The sequence below is a fragment of the Pocillopora verrucosa genome, chromosome 9 (assembly GCF_036669915.1).
Source record: "Pocillopora verrucosa isolate sample1 chromosome 9, ASM3666991v2, whole genome shotgun sequence".
Lineage (NCBI taxonomy): Eukaryota > Metazoa > Cnidaria > Anthozoa > Scleractinia > Pocilloporidae > Pocillopora > Pocillopora verrucosa.
Genome location: NC_089320.1, coordinates 6,472,797 through 6,493,273, shown reverse-complemented (window position 1 = coordinate 6,493,273; position 20,477 = coordinate 6,472,797). Strand labels below are relative to the sequence as shown.

The window sequence follows — 20,477 nt, the reverse complement described above, 5'->3', positions numbered from 1 at the left end:
TGTCACTATTTATCATATTAGCATCGTTCTATTGTACAGTAATTAACTGAAGATGACAGAAGTTTCTGTCGAAACATGTTTTACAAACTCAAAAGTTTTGTCGCTTTCTTTAAATTCTTGACTTGCCTGCTAATATCAAGAGCCTTTGGTTTGTTATATTCTTGGGTCAGCAAAATGTACCTTAAGCGATTGTCACAATACAGTTGTTATGCTTTTACATGTTTTGGTTTCTTGCTGGGATTTGTTGCTGAGACACACCAGAGACATCAGCACTTAAAAGTAGAAATATGGGCTAACGATCTTGCTTTCCGTTCTTGGAATTTTTTCTCTTCCTTAGGAAAGCTAACTTGCCTAAAGGCTTTTAAACCTGATGAGCGAGCATGATTACACATACAGGTGGAAAATCTAGTATATTTTTGCTTTACTCTTGTCTTTCCATCACTACTTATACGCAAATAGCGTTTTTTTCGGAAATGATTGAATAAATGTTAGCGCTTCAATAAGGCTTGGTACCGGAAGCAGACCATCTACACAGATTTCTGTCTATTGCCTACTTATCAAGTTTTTCGAAAATTGTGAATAACGGCAGTGACTGCGATAAACAAGCATTTTATCCTTCTCATGTTAAGGTAGTAATGTAATGCGTTGTGCGCAACAGGAATAGTTGAACCCCCGATTCAACCTGAGACATCTGAATAGATGTTTACAGAGTAGATTTTTCTTGTGAGCAAATTTACGACGATTTGACACACTACACCCACGCTTTCAAACTTCAATCCTTTCATCGCGGAGCGTGTTACTTACTTGAGGCTAACATTACACTTCGAGCCTTTTTGGTAGACAAGACTAAGACTCGTTGATTTTAACATGTGTAGCAATGGATTTGAGTTGTAAGGCCACCCTAGAAGGCGCTAGCACGCCAGGGCAGAATGCAATATGCAACGGTTTTTAAAGAAGCCCACGACATAGATGGTTCGCGAGCCTGTGAGTCTCCACGCCCCTTTGCCCACGGCGCTGTAAACGGAATAATATTGTTCTTTCTGCCTAAGCATGTTGTGAACTATCACGTTACGCTTCAATGATAGCTAAGAACAAAATTTGAATTAATTACCCGGAAAGCAGACCATCTACACAGATTTCTGTCTATTGCCTACTTATCAAGTTTTTCGATCAATCCTTTCATCAACGTGTGAAATCGTTCGACTGCAAATGGTGGAACTTGATTCACGAGTGCACTGAATGAACACTGAAAACTATATCCATTCACTTTTAATTTTTCTTACTCTGCTTTCTGTTTGTACTGCGTTGGTTTCTTTCAGTCGCAAATACATGTATCATGGAAAACGAAGCTAACGGTTTGACAGACTCCTTCGTGGCCAGACACACTACAGACCCTACCTTACGCTTGGGACTGCTTTTTCGTTATCAAAATGGCTCACGCCATGACCAAGGCACAGGGATGGGGGCAGAGGTAAGAAAAACTGAATACAGCATAGCTTTTAGATGAAGAGAGGGACACTGATATTGCTTTTCTGGAACTACATTGCGGGTCTGCTAGGGCAGGAAGGGCGTTGTAAAAGTAATTTTCAATCACCGAAATTGAAACTGAGATCGCAGCTTTTATTGACTACGACATAAAAACTGGAAAACAACTATGAGTCTGAATAATCCAGAAAAATTTGATCGCTCAAACCTAGTCAAAATATTGATTCCCTGCATTACAAAAAGATACTTTAGAAAATGGCAAAATAAACTAACGAAAATCGTTGTTGTTTTTGTTGTCACGGCTGCCCCATGTAAGTGTTTAGCGATATCTTTCCAATTTTTATTTATTTAAAACAAAAACAGCTCATAGATTTATGAGGCATCAAAACACGCATTCCAAGCGGGTAAAATGAGTCTACATCTCCCGTTCGAGGAGTTAGCCATGTAATAAACATTGTTGGAAATTATCTTATTTTGTTTCGTTTCTCCAGACTGCCGAGCCAAACAACACTGCTACCGACTCTTCTGCAGCTGGTTCCCCTTCGGCCGAAGTTTTCCTAACAAACTCTCAAGCTTCAAATTTGTTTGCATTGTCTCCACTGAACATAAGGCCTTGGAATGTTGAGTCTTTAGAGTCCACGAGCAACAGTCATCTTGCATTGATGCAAGGAGTAGCTAGAGCAACGGTCCAAATGAACAGGAGAATGCGGGAAAGAGAACAGCGTGAATTGGAGCGGGAACAACTTCAAACGAATCAAGACAGAAGGGAAAGGGAGATTAGAATGAGAAGAAATAGAGAAATGATAGAAAGAGAGAGAAGGGAAATGAGAAGATCTGGTGAATGGAGAGAATGGCAAGAGGCAGGAGAATAATGCAACAAGAGAAGAGATTTGTTAATTGCGTGAAACCTTGTTTCATATTACAATTTTGAGAGGGCTTGTCGCCGGAAATTTTTTCGGTTGAGTTCTAAAAATGATGATCTTTGTTTTTTGCTCATTAATGAACAATTTTTTTAGCTTTTAGCCAAGTCGCAACATGACAAATTTGAGATAATACATGAGCACTTTTAGATTTCGGTTTTGCTAAATAATGCTGGTATCGTGGGCTAAAAATAAACATTCAGCATCTCTTATGCAAAACCGGTTGTTACACCAAGATCATATTTTTCGTCAGGTACCTTGAGATACGATTATATACAATTTTTTCCAAATCTTTCGAAAAAGCAGGAAGTATTGAAATTGATCTATAATTTTCAGTCAAGACGGGTCGTCCTTTAATACAGGGACCACTTAAGCAACTTTAAGTTTAGATGGAAAAATACCTTAAGTCGAAGACATATTGAATATGCAACAATGGCTCACACATAAAGGACCTCTTACTGGAAGACAAAGGCAAATTGTCCAGCTTTGCCGTCTGTAAAGTTTTTACAACTTTAAGGAGCTCGTTTATTTGACCGGGATCAAAATGTTGTAGGGGGGAAGACGAGACTGGCCCTAAGTATTTATTAAAGCACTAAAACAATGAGATGATCTTGCTTGCTAGATTTGGGCCAACGTTAGCAAAGTAATGGCAAGACCTGCTTGCAATCTCTTCAGAATCAGTAATAGTCACACGTCTTACTGTATCAGAGAAATCTTAACAGAGACCGCGCGGCAAGTTTACGAGTGGGGGGGCTAAAGAAGAATGCGTGAAGGAAAATTTTTTTGTTAAATTATTTTTAAAAAAAGCGGGGGGGCTAAAGCCCCCCCAGCCCCTCCCTCTGCGCGGTCCCTGCTTAATGGGGTTACATTTCGAACGATATATAGCACAATTTAGAATTTTCCATGTAGCTTTGATATCACTTCTATTTTTAGCAAGCAGGGCTTCATAGTATTGTTTTTTTGTAATTCTTAATAGCCGCGTCAGCTTAATTTTACATGTTTTGTATGTATTCAGTCTATCATATCATCTGAGTGAGGGCTCAGGTATTGTCTGTACAACTTTTTCTTTTGGTTAATGGTTTTAATAATCCCCGAGAGATCCAAGGCTTTGTAATTTTTAGTCAACTCTTTTCCTTTTATAGTATTAGAAGGAAAATATGTGTCGAAGATTCCTGTGTTTTTTTTCTATAAATGAGTCGTTAGGTATATTTGCATCTTCCTTCACGAAACACCGGTCGGTATATCACGCACGGCAATATTAAATTCTTTTCTTCGCTTTGTACTTGTATCTCCCAGAACTAAGCCTCTTTTGTCTTTCAGCGGCCTGTTGCGTCCGTCTGAAACAATTGAAATCATAGATGTGGGTTTATCACATCAAGTTCAATCTTTTTATCATCGTTTTCTAGAAAAGCATTATAAAAAACGCGTCGTAGGAAAATTTAAGAAACTGCTGCTCACACTTAACATTTTCCTATTAATCACTGTTTGATCCCCTGTCAAGGAGATGGATTCCTTTTCCAATTCCCTTCTGTATCAGTCTTTGTCTCGTAGGCTACGAATGTTCGCGGAGCGTGTTACTTACTTGAGGCTAACATTACACTTCGAGCATCACACCTGACAACATGGCCTTATGCCAAAAACTATGCTCAAAATGTTTCATCACGCTCAATTTAATGATTTAAAACAGAGTCTTTTAAGAGTCCCTCAACCTCCCTTCCCTATTCCTTCTACCAAAACAGCTAAAACTTGCTGAGAATATAATGATTACCAAAGTTCAGTACATATCATCTAACTGGATCAAATTCTTGAAGTGCAAACAAGATTAGCAGGCTTAGTGATGACACTATTCAGGTTACGTAATTTATATATTGTTGAACATCAAGGGAATTTATAAGAAGTTTAGTAAGTGTGAAAAGTGAGACAAGCGCTTTGTCTGATCGAAATCTCTCAACCAAGCAAACCTCTATTACTTTCGGTAATTTATTCCCGGCCACCAGGGATGTAGTTTCAGTGTTATATATTGGTTGGTGAGTTTTCTAAGTGGAGGCTTCCAGCTGAAATTTCATAACAGAGAGCAGCTGCAAAGCTAACCTTCTTGGTATACAAGACTAAGACTCGTTGATTTTAACATGTATAGCAATGGATTTGAGTTGTAAGGCCACCTTAGAAGGCGCTGGCACGCCAGGGCAGAATGCAATATGCAACGGTTTTTAAAGAAGCCCACGACATAGATGGTTCGCGAGCCTGTGAGTCTCCACGTCCCTTTGCCCACGGCGCTGTAAACGGAATAATATTGTTCTTTCTGCCTAAGCATGTTGTGAACTATCACGTTACGCTTCAATGATAGCTAAGAACAAAATTTGAATTAATTACCCTGAAAGCATATTTTACAGACAGTTGTTTCTGTTTCGATCATTCGACCATATTTGCGGCCCGCTCAAAGAAGAGGTTATCCTGAACTGAACATCAGCTCAATCCAGTTTAACCAGGTAAGGCTAGAATTTTCCTAACTGTACCTCAGATTATTACGTACAGGAGAGGTCTGTTTGCCACAGCCTACTCCACAGGCAATCAGACAAATCAACAGATTGTCACGAGATTAGTTTTAATTCAAGAAAGAAGCTGGACAAACCTAACGCTTTGAACTGTTGTGGTTACTGTTGAAAATTCTTGTGTAGTGCAGTAGTCAGTGCTCATAGTGTGTATTTAACATAATGTTCAATCGAGATGCACGCATGTGTGAACATGGAGGGAAAACAAGCTATCCGCTCTGCAATTACTTGCATGTGATTTCGGAGAAAGTAAAGACTAACTGAAGATCCCAATGGACAACGGATTTGTTTAAAACCGCCCTCCAAACAGCTTCCGGACAAAATAGAAGAGATAAAGTAAGCAGATATTCGGAAACAGTCAAGGGCACACCTTAGAGTGCATATTAAGATGATAATTGTAACCGCCTTCCGAACAGCTTCCGGAGTAGTTTTAATAAGCAAAATAAGTAGATGCTCGTTGATAGCCGAGATATATTGCATAAGAAGAATAACCTGTGATGTATGTTTTTAATAATTATACTTTATTTTTATTAGAAATTGATCAAATAGAGGTGCGTTCTCCTTGAGTGCTCGTGATCTGCTTTCATTTTGAGCTAACCATGTACAAAATTAGATAGCATTTTGATCGAATCTCTTGAAACCAAAACTCTTTCGAAACCAAAACTCACGACAGTCAATCAGTAGAAAGGAAATTGTAAAAATGAACCAATCAAACCTGTGAGTGAAACGAACCAAAGTACTTGGGGCGGGTGTTACTAAAGTGACTAAGACAGGATTAGGGTCAGTTTTGAATTTGATTGGCTGCGAGGATGGCGTGAGTTATTTGCAACAATCACTGAGCGTAATCAAGCAAAAGCATGGCCTCCGTGTAGCCGTACCCCCCCCCCCCCCCCTCCAAAGGTGAAACGGAAGCTTCCGCAATGCATTCCTGGATTACTTTGGACACTCAGTTAAAATTTGTTCACGTAAACCAGTCTAATTCGTCGGATCATTTTATTTTGTCGTCCCCAAGCTTTTCTCATGTACGTAGAAAACCTCGAAATGGATAACTCGCTAAAATGGGTTCCCCTCAACGTAGTGAGCGGTCAGATAACAAGCGATGCATTGTAGAAGAACAGTAAGGTAAGATATTTTCATTGAGAATTTGATTATAAATTTATTCCTCAGACCGGTCGCAAGCTTATAATTATAAGTTACAATATTATAAACTTATAATTTCGCCATGACTATTATTTTGCAAGATGATCATCTCACAGCTGGAGCTTGGGCCGACTGCGATATAATATGACAATTGTTTCCTACGTTAGCTGTGCTTTGAAGCGGTCGATGTCAACTTGATTCAAGTCATTACGGGAAATGTTTTGTGTATATTGCAAAAATTGCGTAAAATTTCGAGGAGCGTTAAATCAACCTTCCAAAATCACTTTATGTTGTCATATCATTTCTTTGGAGTGGAAGACAGTTCTGAAGTGAACTCATCTTCAACATGTCTCCTCAAAATTTCCAGACCATCGAGAAGATTGCTTTTGAAATGCTATGATAAACGGATTACCAGGATGCCAGGTTCTCCTAAGCTTTAGGTTTTATAGTCTTATAAGGAGTCCCTTTAGGTCGCTTCCGTTTGCACAGTCCGCTCAGCACGAAATTCTGTGCTTTGTAAACTCGCCGCACGCGCATTTTATACTCGCAAACTCCAAGATAATGGCGCTTCACAAGAATATAAGATCGCCTTGAAGCTGTTGTCCGGTTTTCACCATACACGCTTGTTGAACTATTTTTCAGTCGAGCTGCTTAACTTGTTCCAGAAATTTCTGAAATGGCGACCAAAGTCGTTTGCATTTTTTAGACGCGGTATGAGGCAGAGTGACTCTGGCCGGGATGATTACGTATCACTTTCGTATCTAGAAACGCACTTTACAATCCGGAGGAGAACTTAGTAGCATCATCGAAAAGGCGTACACGCACACACACAAAACAAATCCACATGCCCTTCGAAACCTAATCATTTTATCTTGCAGCTATACCAAATTGATTATTTTTTCGCGTGGCAAAAGAGAACTTTAAAATGAACATATGATCTTTTTCTGTAAGCCATTCATGACGTGGCCTTCAAAGTTTTCTTACCCGGAACAGTTGTCTGGTTTCCGGTGTGGCAACGCGAAGAGCATTACGTTATGGGAAAGACGATATTTTGGTCTTTATCTTGCCATGAGGTCATACTTAGAGCCACATGAACAATATTTTCTCTGTATACATGATAAATAGCCGGTCGGCATGGTTGTAGGCCATGATGGATTGCAGGGAGCAAGTGACGATTTCGGAGAAAAAAGGGATAAAACTGCGATGCTGTTTAACGAAAACTTTCCTGGGAAAAACACTACTATGACACTAAAGAAGCTCATCAGAATTTGCCCTCTTTATTTTGCTTTATTTGTTTCTATTATTTTTCTCCTCTCTACAACGTATTTCTCCTCGAGCAATACTTTAAAACCCCTCGACAATAGTAGGGTTCAGCGCATCTTCGACGGTGGGCTCGCTGCGTGTCTAATTACGGAGTAGACAGTTTAATCTCCGGCCATGCGTGTCTCCAGATCCCATACATTTTCCTCTCTCAGAACTTCACGTAAGAGGGAAAGGAAGACTCTAACTTTCGTGTCTAATTCTTAGAAAAACTTTGAAGTAAAACACAAATTGTCATGCCTAATATAGAACATACGAATAGGTCGGTTATGCGGAAGTTAAGAATCAGTATAATTTATTAAAATGTTCAGCTCGAATGACAAATTAAGACCACACAGTCAAGATCTATACTCGTTTCAAGCCAAAAAGGCCCAGAGACCGGTAGACCATACTAATTTTTGACATTACTTACCTGCAAGAATTATAACAGGGAAACCTCCGTCTAAACACAGGAATAACAAAAGATAGGAATAGCAATAAAGTACTTTGCATGTGGTATGATATATTGCGTTTCCTGTTATGATGATTGTGCAATTTGCAATTTTTCCTTTTCGTTTTGTGTTCTTTTTTCGACGAGTGTGGGCCCGCTATAATGAAAAGGGTTGATGAACAACTTGGGGGCCGCGAAAAAAATTACCAAAGGGACGGAAATCTGAATCAAAGAGAGGATATAGAAATAAGCTCGATGTCTGGAGGAGAAAAATAAACTCAGAAACTCGCTGATGTCTAGAGCATGAACCCACGCTCTTCACGATGACTGCATTTGAGAGAGAGAGAGAGAGAGAGAGAGAGAGAGAGAGAGAAATCGAGGCTTCCTCGTTACAAGGACATGCGCATTAGTTTGCTTATCCTGTTGTTGATGAAACGCTGCTATACATAGCTAATATACATTTGATGAGATGGACAACCAATCGCCGCGTTTTAATTGATAGTGACGAGGAGGATTCAGGAGGATGTGAATTAAGTGATCGTTGTCCTTTTGTAAGAGGTTAGTGTCTGTTAATTACTGGTTATTCATTTCTCTTCGCTTCTTGCAATTGCAAAGTCTAATTAACATGACACTGTTGATAACCAAAAGAATAATTCCAGATCGCTAGAATTGAAAAGTTACCCTCGTTGTTATGTTTGGTACGTTGTAATATTTTGTTCATGTGAATTTCAGTTAACAGAGAAACAATTTTAGTGTAGCGTGATATATTTTAAATTCGACGTCTTCTCAGTTTCCTTAAGGAAGTTTGATTTTATAACGACACCGAAACTTCAAATAATTTTACACAAACTCGTTTAATGTCGTTGATACACTAACCAAAGTGTAAAATTAACATCTCGTTGGACCATGTAGCCGATATGTGAACGTTTCCCAGTATTTTCCTACAGAATGAAAAAATAGTGAGGGTAAATATTCCGCTTCACTGGTCTGCACTTGCGTTGTCCGCGTAGTATTTTTAACTATGACTTCCCGTTTCCTCTTCGCAGAATTTAGGTACGATAGTAATATATCTGCGTATATTCCTAAGCTTTTAGTTTAAAGGGAGAAGTGTGAGGTCAACAGACTTCGCGTGACCCGCTGAGCTAAATGGTAACAGAGAAGACTGCGGCGGGTGCTATAACGAGTTTCACAGAAATCTGTTCGCTACTGTAGGAAAACATATTCGTAGAGCATGTAGGCAAATTTTGGCTTTTCAATTGTTATTCTACAAACGAATCAAATATTCTACTTAACCAATTTCTTACAATTTATGAACTCTAGTTGAAAACGAGCGAGGAAAACGATCTTACGAAGTGCATGGCATTCCTCAAGATCCAGCAGTAAGATCCAGCAGCAGGGGTGTGACGACAAGGGGATCGCCTTATTCTTGTTGCAAACTCCATTTCTACCGTCTTTCGAGTCGGGTTTTGGATCGTTCGGGGTAAACGCGTGCGCTCAAATCTTTAACGCGTGGTGGTAATCGAACTTATCGCGGTACTATAAGGATGATGTGTTATTCGTCACCAAGCCCTTATCAAAGCTCGGAAGTTATCTGCTCTCAATATTTATATCTCTGTGTCAGATTTCAAGATCGTTACTTTGGTTTTAATCTTTGTCTCATAAGTACGCGCAAAATCCCTCGGTCAGTAATCTCCCTTAAGCGATTGCGGTATAGTGTAATATGACGTCACGTCTCACTGAACATAAGTTGAGGGTTTTCCCGACTATCACTTCCAGACGACATTTGACAGTTTCAAATTTGCATATTTGCATTGACGCCCATCTAAATTCGTTCACTTCGGCAAAGTTGCGATGTGAACGTTGTACGTCCTCTTACTCCAACGATTAGAGGGCAAAAGATTTAGACACACGAAACATTTTTCAAGCTAACGTAGGTGAGTTTGTCCGGGGTTTGTCAATTTTTATATTTGTTTACATTTCGCTTTAATTCATCGAAGTCAAACAGGCCTCGACGTGTTCTGAAAATCGTAATTCTGATCGCATCTCGTAGAATTGTTCGGTCACATGATTGTTGTAAGGGAAAGACCCGCTCGAAGCCTGACTTATTGATGTGTGATGCGTATATTTCCTTCAGGTCCCTGTACTTCATGTTTTCTCGTGATCGTTTTTTTTTAACTGAATACGACCTTCGTCTGTCTTCAATTCAAGCGCCATCTTAATTGTGCGCCTAACAAAAATGGCGCGTGACAAAGGGATTATTCAGTTCAAAAAACACACATGAGGGTTTCTCACATACAACTTGCTTGCAAACATTGCAACTTTCAAAGCTTGATGTTTCTTTCTACGTTTTTAGTGGGAGGAATTTTCAAGACAAGTATTAGAAACTGGTGTTCTTGAATAACATTTTGACTGTCTGATTTTCAGTCTAAGAGACGAAAAGAATTTTTTACCCTTCCTTTCTGAATGAGTCTTTGTTTCGTGGGTTACAAATGTTCGCAAATTTGATTGCAACAACGCAGACATGCAATTGAGACAGAGCAGTGTTATTTATTTAAGGTTGCGGCTAAATAGCAGGGCACGTTCTGGAATGATTAATAAATGCTCTGCAGTCAAAAATTTACATATAAGTTCCGCTTAGGGTATAAGATGTTTGTTCGGTAATGTCACGCGATTTCAATACGTTTGGAAAACATTTCAGATCAGATTTCCGGGCACGGTCTGGAACTGAGAACAGATGTTTTGGATGTTACTGTTTTCTTTTGAAATTTTATGTTAATTGCGCGAAATAGAAATTTTCAGCGGCGATTATCAATATCCACGCTTTCTTTCAAAAACTGTTCAGAGACAAATTTTAAGGAAAGGAATAAATTGATGATAACGAAAAAAGTGATACATGACACTTAAAGAATGTTGTAATACCAAATGTTACTCATTTCATAAACAAGTGATTGAGTGTTACTTTAAATTTCTTGAGATTAATGAAAGGATTATTGTAATGTTTACTTTAAAATCAATAAATTGGAAGTTTCTAAGAAGTTAGCCGTTAAGCGCTTGAATTTTTCAGGGTCCAAGTCACTACTCAATTCCGAACGGCAAAGGAACCCAGAGTTGAACATCCATATAAAAAAGGTTTTCATTTTATTTTTCGAAAGTAATGAAGGTTTGCTCAGTAGAGAAATCTCGATCAGACAAAGCACTTGCCACGCTTTTCAATTTAGTGGCTGCAGCGGAACTGACAAAGCATATCAAAGAATAATTTCATGACCATAAGGCGCGTCCAGCAGGTAATGAATCTGTTAGGTTTCAAGTGAAAATTTGCATGAATATTGGTGGCAAGTGTGCAGCCAACTCCCCAGCTAAGACAAAGGAATATCCGAAGATATCACCCAAGTTATGCTGGCCAATTTTCAAATCTTACGTTCACTACGATAATGCAAATGTTACATAAAATGAGAAATAATTGTTTGTTCATAGAGTAGAACCAGAGAACACCCAAAAGAATACACCCCACGCCGAAAACAGTGAGCTGTTCGTAAACCCCACGCGCTGCAAAATATTTGAAGGATAAGAAACATAATAGCCTCTATTCTGCGCGAAAATACGTTCGTATGTCTGTCCTTGAACAGTATCTGTTGCTCAAAGGTCACTTCTTTCCTTGTCATCAATTCATTTCGTTCTTTGAATTTTGATCATTTTTGATAGAGAACTTTGATGTCGATGAAAAATATATGTAAATCTAAAACCAAAAAAAAAAAAAAATTATTTCCCTTTTAACTTACTATTTACCGTTTTATTTTCCCATTCTCGATTCCCTATTCGTGCTGTTAGTGACATTCTGATTGTTTCGCAAAATAAACAAAAATTTGCCTTTTGCACCCGCGCCCTAATTTCACTAGTTGTGCGGTGTTTTTACGAGGCCGAAGGGAGAGTGACAAAACAGACGATGAAAAATACTCGGCGATGCCACACACCAAAACGACTGATAAGTTATTTATTATCGAACCACAGACAGCGCGAAATAAGAGTCATGGCGAAATTATAAGAATTTGTATTGGAATATTTACAACCGCTCTAAGGAATGAAAAATCCAATCAAATTTTCAATGAAAATACCTCACTTTACTTTCACAGTGCATTGCTTGTTGTCTGACCACTTGCTATACTGAAAAGAACCTATTTTTGCGAGTTATTTCTCTCTAAGTTTACTTGATAAGTGCTTCTCTCCATTACTAAAATTAATTCTGTAACGTTCAATGTATGATTCACACATACATTTATGGATCATTTTCCCAACAGATTGTGTCAGCGTTACAGAATTTGTATGATAACTGACCTCTTAATTTGGCAGCTATACATCTCTTGTTTTATATATTAGTGCCACAAGCTTTAGCGCCGGTGATCCTATTCTCAAATTGAAATTGGGTGATTGAACACGGGTTTATGACTAAAAATCGCCAAAATTATCACCAGAGGCCAAAAATATTTTTATCCTCAAACGTATTGTTAGGATAGGTCTTTTCTGTGATAGTACGTTTGTCGACATACAATGTTGTCGATTGGAGATATTTGTGATTAAAAAACCCAATCTGTTTGTTTTTGGAATAGTTGCGTGACACAGTTAATGATTAACTACTATTAATTGGCAGAAGTTATATCAAATTACCCCAACTTTAGGAAACTGTTTCGTTAAGGTTCAAACAATCATTGGCCATCGCATTCTGTCAGTGTGAGAGAGATTCGTTGATATTTCGAGCTAAGTTTACCTTTTAATCCAGGAATTTGATGTGGGGACTTTTAACACCCCAGGGATTAGCCAGAAGCCCGAACTACTTTAGATTTTTGAATAACTTAGTGACCAATGTAAACTGTGAAAGTTTGAAAGAAATCGGTGAGATGACATGTGTCACGCCTGCCCGGTCCTCTCGTAGACAGCCTGACTCTTAACATGTTCATAATCTCACATGGACATATTAGGAAGTCACTAAAGACGAAATGCCAGCCTGCTGCAGGACCGCGGTGAGAACGCAAGTAACGCGCGCGAGAGAGCTGACTAAAGCATTGGTGTACAGTGTCACTCAGATTTGTTACCAAAAATTTGTTCACAGTTAATGTGGATGAATTTTGGTTTTAAGATTTACCTTGTTTTCAGGAGTAATACATTTGACATGGAAAGATGGACGCAACAGACTCCAAGATCCCGAAAAACGCTGTTTCAGAATCCCATCTTGAGGATGAATTGGAATGTGATAATCAGTCGGCCAGACGCAGTACATTTGAACAATTTCAAGAAACGATGGATCAGTTCCAGCAATGCAAAGTGGAAGCGGCCATAGAGTCTTTACAAGCTGGGCATAATAACTTCCTGAATCTAACCCCAGATAGCCTCGGAAACCCGACTGATTATGAAAAGGAGCTGGTGGATCGAGGTAGAGAGATGTGTTTGAGTTATTGCTCCGCTCCTCCTTTCTTTGGTGCTGTTTTGTTAAACCCCAAGCTGATCGCAGATAAGGATGACCATTTCTATGTCAGCTTCACTATTGTTTTTGCTGCTGTTGCACTCAAGCTGCGTAAATATAAAATAGCTATAGACTTATTTCAGCGATGTGGTTCTCTTTACACATTTGATGCCACGCCATGTCCTAAAGACAACGAGCAAGTTATGGATATTTTAAGAGCAGTAGCCAAGGCAAATGTAGGCTACGTTTATCTGATTATGGGAGTTATGGACAATGCTAGCGATTATCTAGAATGCGCGCTGGAGATTTTTGAAACATTTAAAAACAAAAACAAAACTGACTCTCCAGAAATAAACATTGTTGCTATACAAACCAACTTAAGCTTAGCTTACCAGCTTCAGAAGAACTACATTGCTGCAGTGAAGTTGCAAGAGCGTCTTATTCTGAAGGCCAAAGATCCCATTCTTCCCCCACATTTGGTAGCTGCCATACATTACAATAGAGCAGAGTTGTTCATAGAGCTCAAAGAACCTGTAAAAGCGCTCATGGAGCTGAGGACGTTGGATTCACTATTTGAGAGGATAAACAATGAAGAAGCAATATTCTCGAAATTTATATCTTCAAAAATTTGTTTGGCGTATCAAAAGATTGGAGATGTAGCTCGTGCAGAGAAAATAGCGGAGCGCTTGACTTTCCCTTCCCTTTCGCCTGAATCGCTATCATCACCACTCTCGCCTTCGTTAAAATCGTTTTCGACAGCATCGGGGTCAGGGTCAGAGTCGTCATCATCATCGTCGTCGTCATCAGTTTCATCATCGTCATCATCATCTCCGTCATCAACATCGTCATCTTCATCGTCTGCTTCGTCACTAATGTCTTCATTTTCGTTTTTCTTTACCGATTTTGAAGCTGTCCTCGGATGTAATGGAAAATGCCAATGGGACTTCTTGTTCGCAACAATATTGAATTTAGTTGATTTTCACTTAAACGAAAAAAACTTAGACTTTGCATCTTTCCTCGACGTTTTTGTACCAATTTGCAAAGAAACGTTAGGGAAAAACCACCCAACATATGCATCGTTTCTCTATAGGCAAGGTGTTAGATTTTTTCTGATGGAAAGAAACCTGTCATCAAAAAATTGCTTTGAAGAAGCATTAAATATTTTGACAAGTTTTGGCTGCGGTTTAGATCACCCAGATTTGTTGCAATGTAACATCGCTCTTGCAAGGTTATTATTGTGCGAAGACTTTCAAGAGGTTCCTCAGTTGAAGTCGCGCCGTGACCGAAGCTGGCGAGAATTTCCTTGCGACGCAGCAGATGGAGTTGTAAGCCCTGATATTCCATCATTTAGAGAAGACAGTAACAAGTGGGACAGCAACGAAGAATTAGACGGACCAGGTAAAATTTCTGATCGAGAAAACCGTAGAGGCAAGAATTATGATCACCTTGAAAATGCACCCCAAAAGGATGAGAACAAAGAAATCAGCATCTCACAGAAGATACAGAAAACACCAAATGAATTCAGTGGTGGACGGAATGACACTCTTAAAGCCTCTTTTCATGGAGGATATGTGGTTGCAGACAGCGGTGAAAACCCCGATGTCATTACTACAAATGGGGCTTGCGGCTTTGACAAAAATTGGAATACCCAAGCTGTTGCCCTTCCAAAAACACCAGGAGATTCCCACGGGATTAATTCGAAAACAAAAACATATTTTGGTTTGAAAGGTGGACGCCGAAGCGATCTTCCGTCAGGGCACAGCTCACAAAGGGATGCAAGTGGGGATGACTTTGGCACAAATCACATCGGAATAGATCCCAGTTTCCTCGCACGTCATTCTTATGAGTGCAATGCATCTGATGAGCGCTGGGATTCTTGTGATCCATTTGAAGATTCAGAAGTGCTTGCAGGTTCCTACTCCGGGTATACCAGATCTAGGTGTATGACTGAAGTGTACCACCTTACTTCTCCAAGTTCAACGAAATTTCCTGAATGTCGTGATTTTACAAAAACTGTTCCAGCGAAGACCTTTGGACTACCTCAATCTTCAAGTTTCCTTGAAGATGGATGTAAAGCAAATCTCCCGTTTACAAATATCTCCCCAGATGGACATGTACTCGCCGAAAGGCCGACGTTCTCATCGCAATTTGAAAGAAAAGATGACGCTCCAGGATTTCTTCCGGACGGGGAAAGTGCAGGAGCTGGTCATGGTCTGTTAAACAGTAATTCAAACACATCTGCTGACGAATCATTGGCCGTACTCGAGCAACGTGTGGCTGAAGCTTGCTCTCTTGTCCAGAAAACGTTGAGAGAAAGACAAGAAAGAGAAAAATCGATGAAAGAAACGGAGCAAAAAAGAAAAGAAAAGCGGGCAAGGAAAGAACAACTTGCACGTGAAAGAAAAGAAAGGGAAGCGAGGGAAGCGAGAGAAACGGAACTCAGGAATGAAAGAGTAGAAGGGAACTCCACGAGCGGTGGACAAGAAACACCTTTGCAAGACTCGGCAAGTGCTGGGGTTCGACAATGGCTGTGTGAACATTATCAGCGGCTCTGCCGTGTCAAGTTCTCATGCTGCGGAAAGTTCTTTCCTTGTCATCGTTGTCATAACAACTCTGGGTGTCCAAATGATAATTCCAAAGCAAGAGAGGCGTGCTCTGTTGAGTGCTCTGTTTGTAGCCATCAACAAGAGGTAAATAGGAATGACATTGACTTGAAATTTTACATGAGAGGAAAGAGAGTTCTCCCACTTAGGTTATAACCGATTTAACTTCGAATGTTTGATTTTTAAGATCAACCAGGACGCCCACACCTGTGTTAGATGCAAAACAAGGCTCTCAGCATATTTCTGCTCGGTGTGTAAACACTTCACAGGGGAGGATAAAGCTCCTTATCACTGCGAAAAATGTGGTATCTGCCGGTAGGTGAAACAATATTCATGACGAGTTTTGTCTTCGTTTGTTTGGATGATATGCTTGTTGTCCAAAAGAATAAGGGTTAGGGAGTTATTGGCCTGCTTCAGAGCTACTGACTTGGGTTGAAGTAGGTATGAAGAATCCTGGCACAATCTGTAAGGCGAGAGCAAAGTATTCAAGGAGAGAGAAATGCTTTATCGAGGAGTGCATAAAACACCCCATTGCTAGTTGTTTCTCAAAAAGGAACAAGAGTCCGACAAAATACAGGTTTCCTCTTCAATTATTATTGGAGCTTATCGAGTAGAAATACGGCGCTTATCAGTGTGAGTTCAAAATTTGTTTCCCCAACGAATCATGTTGTGCTCGAGTAAATACCTGCAAAGTGGTGTTTCTTTTTCCCGTTTAGTATCTACAAGGACCGCTCCTTCCACTGTGATGTGTGTAACGTCTGTCTGGACAAACGGCTGGAAGGAAAACATTCCTGCCGAGCAAATTCAGGACACGATGAGTGTTGCATCTGTTTGGAGGTAGTTACTTAATTTACATAATAAGGTTGAATAAGAAATATCTTTTAAAAAGTTTTGCCGTCTAGCCAAAGCAATTAACCTTGCACTACATTTGGTTTTATTCACCTGTCACGTTAGTGACGTCAGGTGCTTGCATTTCTGGAGTCGAAATCTGACAAAAGAGAAGCAGATCACAATCCAAATGTCTATATTTTTATTTGGTTGATCGATTCTTTATTTCCAGGACGCTTTTAGCGGTTGTCAGATCCTGCCATGCTCACACAAGGTTCACCGCGAATGTGCTATTGCTATGATACAGAACGGCGTGTAAGTACGCTTAAATATCGCTATTTATTGTTTCTTTAGAGGGCACGGTAACGAATCTTGCAATCTGATTGGTTCTTTACCCGGTCAGTATTTTCCTATCTCTGCCCACGGGCCACGGTAAAGCTTTCGTGAGTCGCCGAGTACATTCCAACTTTCGTTGTCGTTTTTCATAAATATATCTCGTTTTCCGGCTGGGCAGTATTTTTAAGCAAACACGTCGGTCACTACCTCAAGCCGATAAATAACTTATGAATCCTCCCTTTTCTCTCTATCAAATCACTTTGGTTGACAGAAAAATATTGGTTTCAGAATGAATTTGTATAAACAATAGTGTCATTACGTTGGTTGACAAGCGGCCTAAAAACCGTCTGCAATTAATTTTAATCGTTCCCAAAAAGTACCCAGAAAGTTGAAACGTGAGGTATTTGGTTACAGTTAAACTGAACGATGGAACTTTCATTCATTTAATATCTGAATTTTCTCGAGCAATTGGTTCATAGTGAAAGAGCGAGCGAAGTTTTAATTTAAGTTCTACAACAAATATACGCTCCTGGTGAGTCTTTCCAATTCCGTTCAATTTTAGACATTTGTACCTTAAATTGCACAACAGAAATTGAAGGAATTTTTTGAGGAAAGGCCGCATTACATTCCCTTGTGTCTCGTTGGAGTGTGCCGTTCGAATTTAGTTTTTGTGAAGGAAAGATCAGAGTTAAACACGCCATTACAGCAAACAAACGAGCAAACTCTCACAACTTCAAAATAAAAAAATTGAATTTACTCACAATTACTTTCCTCGCCGTTTACTTAATGAACAGAGGTAAATCTTCGTACATGAATGAATGGTCGATGAGAGTGAATAATACTTTCCGTTAGATCACTAACTGACTTTTAAGAAAACATTGTCGTGACAGTCCTTGCCAAACTAGTTCTATTGGTTTTCAAATGTTCCTACGCTTTTTTTTTTCTTGCGCGCTCTCTAATTGACAGGTGTCAGATTGTGACAGATACTTCTAAAAATAATGTTTCAAAGTTTGTTTGGAAGCCTTTTAAATCACCTTTATCGTTACGGAAATGAAAATGTTTGGCTGAGGCATCTCTCTTAAATTTGCATCACCTCTATTTTAACTACCATTTACTCACTCAAAAATTGTTCAGTTTATGGAAGATCTTGCCGTATTTACGGCCATAAATCATTCGGGTTCTTTCGGAAAGAATTTCGTCAAGTTTAAAAACAATAAATATGTTATTTACCGGCTAAGGGTCGGTCCGTATGGTGAAAAACTGTGACCGAGGTCTTGAAAATGCTGCCCTCGGCCTACGGCCTCGGGCAGTATTTTCAAGACCTCGGTCACAGTTTTTCACCATACGGACCTCCCAGCCGGCAAATAACATATATATCTGTATCTAAAGCGATATTACTTCATCGATAAACTTTGAAAGACCTTTACGTTAAGTAAGCCAGAATTAATTGCGATATTCCCACACCACTTTTTCTCGAGTTCACCTGAATATTTCCTTTTAATTTGCAGTCGCAGCTGTCCTATTTGCCGCCATCCTTTGTACAGTCAGACAGGAATGAATGAGTGAATTACAACCTCGACTCCAGTGTTCAAAATTCTAAGGCAAAATTGTTCCCCATTAAGATGTTTTAGATAGTGTTCTGATTGACGTATTCATTCTTTATTGTAGCCGTGAATTTAATCTTTTATCCCTAACAATGAATGGCTCCTTATTTCTCCTGGCGGTATCACCCTTGAATCAAATGATAAAACGAGAATAAAGGCAATAATCACCAATTTAGGAAGCTGTTGATTGGCAAACAAACTATCATTGTCAGTACCAGAGAAAATGTAAAGAGAACAGTGTAGATTTTTAGGGTTGAAGATTGTAATAGTTATTTTAATCTTTCCTGTACAGGGACGCAAACCTGAGGGAAGACGGGAAATGAGGGTGGCAGGATCCCCTTAGGTCAAAGTGATTTCTATGCAGTGGCTTTTATATCCAAATTTACCACTTTCATCTCTTAAAAGATTTGTGTAAAAGTGTGCAAGGCATCGATTAGTCTAGCGAGGAGGTGGCTAAGTGTATCATAATAGTGAAGCCGTTGTAAAATAAAATTATATTTCTTATCATTGTAAGGAAACGACATAGTAAATTGTCCAAAGCCTGAGCAACAAATTGGATTTGGCAGCGGGTTGTCTTTTTTTCCGTAATCTAAACTGAACATATGCTTCTAGGGATTTTATAACCTTTTACACTTAAAGCCAAACAAAACATTTCACATGGTGTTGTTATTAAATTCCTGGTAGTGTTTTATGGTTATTAGAATGCTGTGTGAAATAAAACCCTTCTACGACCTTTTTTTATATTAAGTTACACCAGAAGAGGAAGGAATTGTAAGAGTTTCAAATTTCATCTTCTTTGCCTTCGAGAGACGTGCAATAGAAAGGAAGGGTAGAAAAAGCGAGCTTGCTCTTGAAATTTTGGTAGTCATATATTAAGTTAATGACGAGTAATATTGATGCATTTCTAGTGACTAAATTTACTTACTAGGCTTATTTTATAATGAACTATAAACCTTCATAAATAGATGGTATTTAGTTTTCGTAGGCTTTACACTTTTTATAGTTATGTAAGTAGTTTGTTATTTCATACTGAGGTAACCTTGGGTTTGAAACTTCAGATAGCTTTGCAAATCGTAGTTACGCGATCATTATATCATTCCAGCAAATAAAGCAGACATGTTTACATGTAAGTTGTATTAAACATTTCTTTTTCCCTGCCTCGGCAAGTTTGCCAAGTAGATTATTTTTGTTACCACACAACAGCGCCTCTTCATTCTCTTTCTCTTCTCCGTTTTTTAAACCTTAATTAACCTAATAGGCAAGCAACTACTCAATTAATTTGGCAAATTTATCAATTTGCTCAATTTTGTTCAAATTTACTCAATTCGTCTTGTACATTTCTTCACTGATCTAGCTCTATCTACTACCATAGGCTCACGTCAAACCGCCTTGGATATCGCTGGCTCAAGGAAAGATATACTGTGCCTATTTTTTTTTAAGCAATTCAGCTCGTGAAATAGTGCCAGGTTCCCAAGAACTTCCTACTCATTTTTAAAAGACTAATTGCTAATTCAGAATTCCATATCATAGCGCTTAAGACTCAGACTTGCATAATCTGGCTACAGAGACTAAACTCGGACCTAGACGCTATTTTTCCATGGCGCACGAGGAGAGTGTGGGTTGTGGCGGGGAGAGAATAAGTCAAATATGTTATGGTCATATTTGGGTAATTTATCATCATCCCACAACTCTCCGCGCCCTCCTCTTACCTTGTAGCCATAGTATTTACATCAGAATACGAAACCCATGGACCTCAAATTGTTACGCCACTTCCTCCATATTTCTGAAAATTAAACAGAAACCG

The 20,477-nt window shown here is 39.2% G+C and overlaps 1 protein-coding gene across 6 annotated transcripts; it reads left to right on the top strand.

The window, feature by feature from the left end:
* The first annotated feature begins 4,797 nt into the window (after positions 1-4,797).
* Positions 4,798-19,781, top strand: LOC131769274 (uncharacterized). 6 transcript variants are annotated; one of them, XM_066172132.1, is made up of 6 exons: positions 4,798-4,894; positions 12,996-15,992; positions 16,093-16,220; positions 16,622-16,742; positions 16,966-17,048; positions 18,578-19,781. In XM_066172132.1, exons 2-6 carry the CDS (start codon positions 13,020-13,022, stop codon positions 18,633-18,635), a joined length of 3,363 nt encoding a protein of 1,120 aa, XP_066028229.1. In that variant the 5' UTR covers positions 4,798-4,894; positions 12,996-13,019; the 3' UTR covers positions 18,636-19,781. The 6 variants fall into 6 exon arrangements, with proteins under 6 accessions (XP_066028229.1, XP_066028228.1, XP_066028227.1 ...); XM_066172131.1 differs by lacking the exon at positions 4,798-4,894 and adding an exon at positions 5,894-5,979; XM_066172130.1 differs by lacking the exon at positions 4,798-4,894 and adding an exon at positions 5,951-6,079.
* The last annotated feature ends 696 nt before the right edge of the window (positions 19,782-20,477 follow it).

Bases quoted from the DNA above. Each gene is read 5' to 3' on its own strand.
- LOC131769274 (XM_066172132.1), top strand. From the start codon at position 13,020: ATGGACGCAACAGACTCCAAGATCCCGAAAAACGCTGTTTCAGAATCC. The intron at 16,221-16,621 runs GTAGGTGAAACA...TTTCCCGTTTAG, and splicing joins GAAAAATGTGGTATCTGCCG to TATCTACAAGGACCGCTCCT. The intron at 16,743-16,965 runs GTAGTTACTTAA...CTTTATTTCCAG, and splicing joins AGTGTTGCATCTGTTTGGAG to GACGCTTTTAGCGGTTGTCA.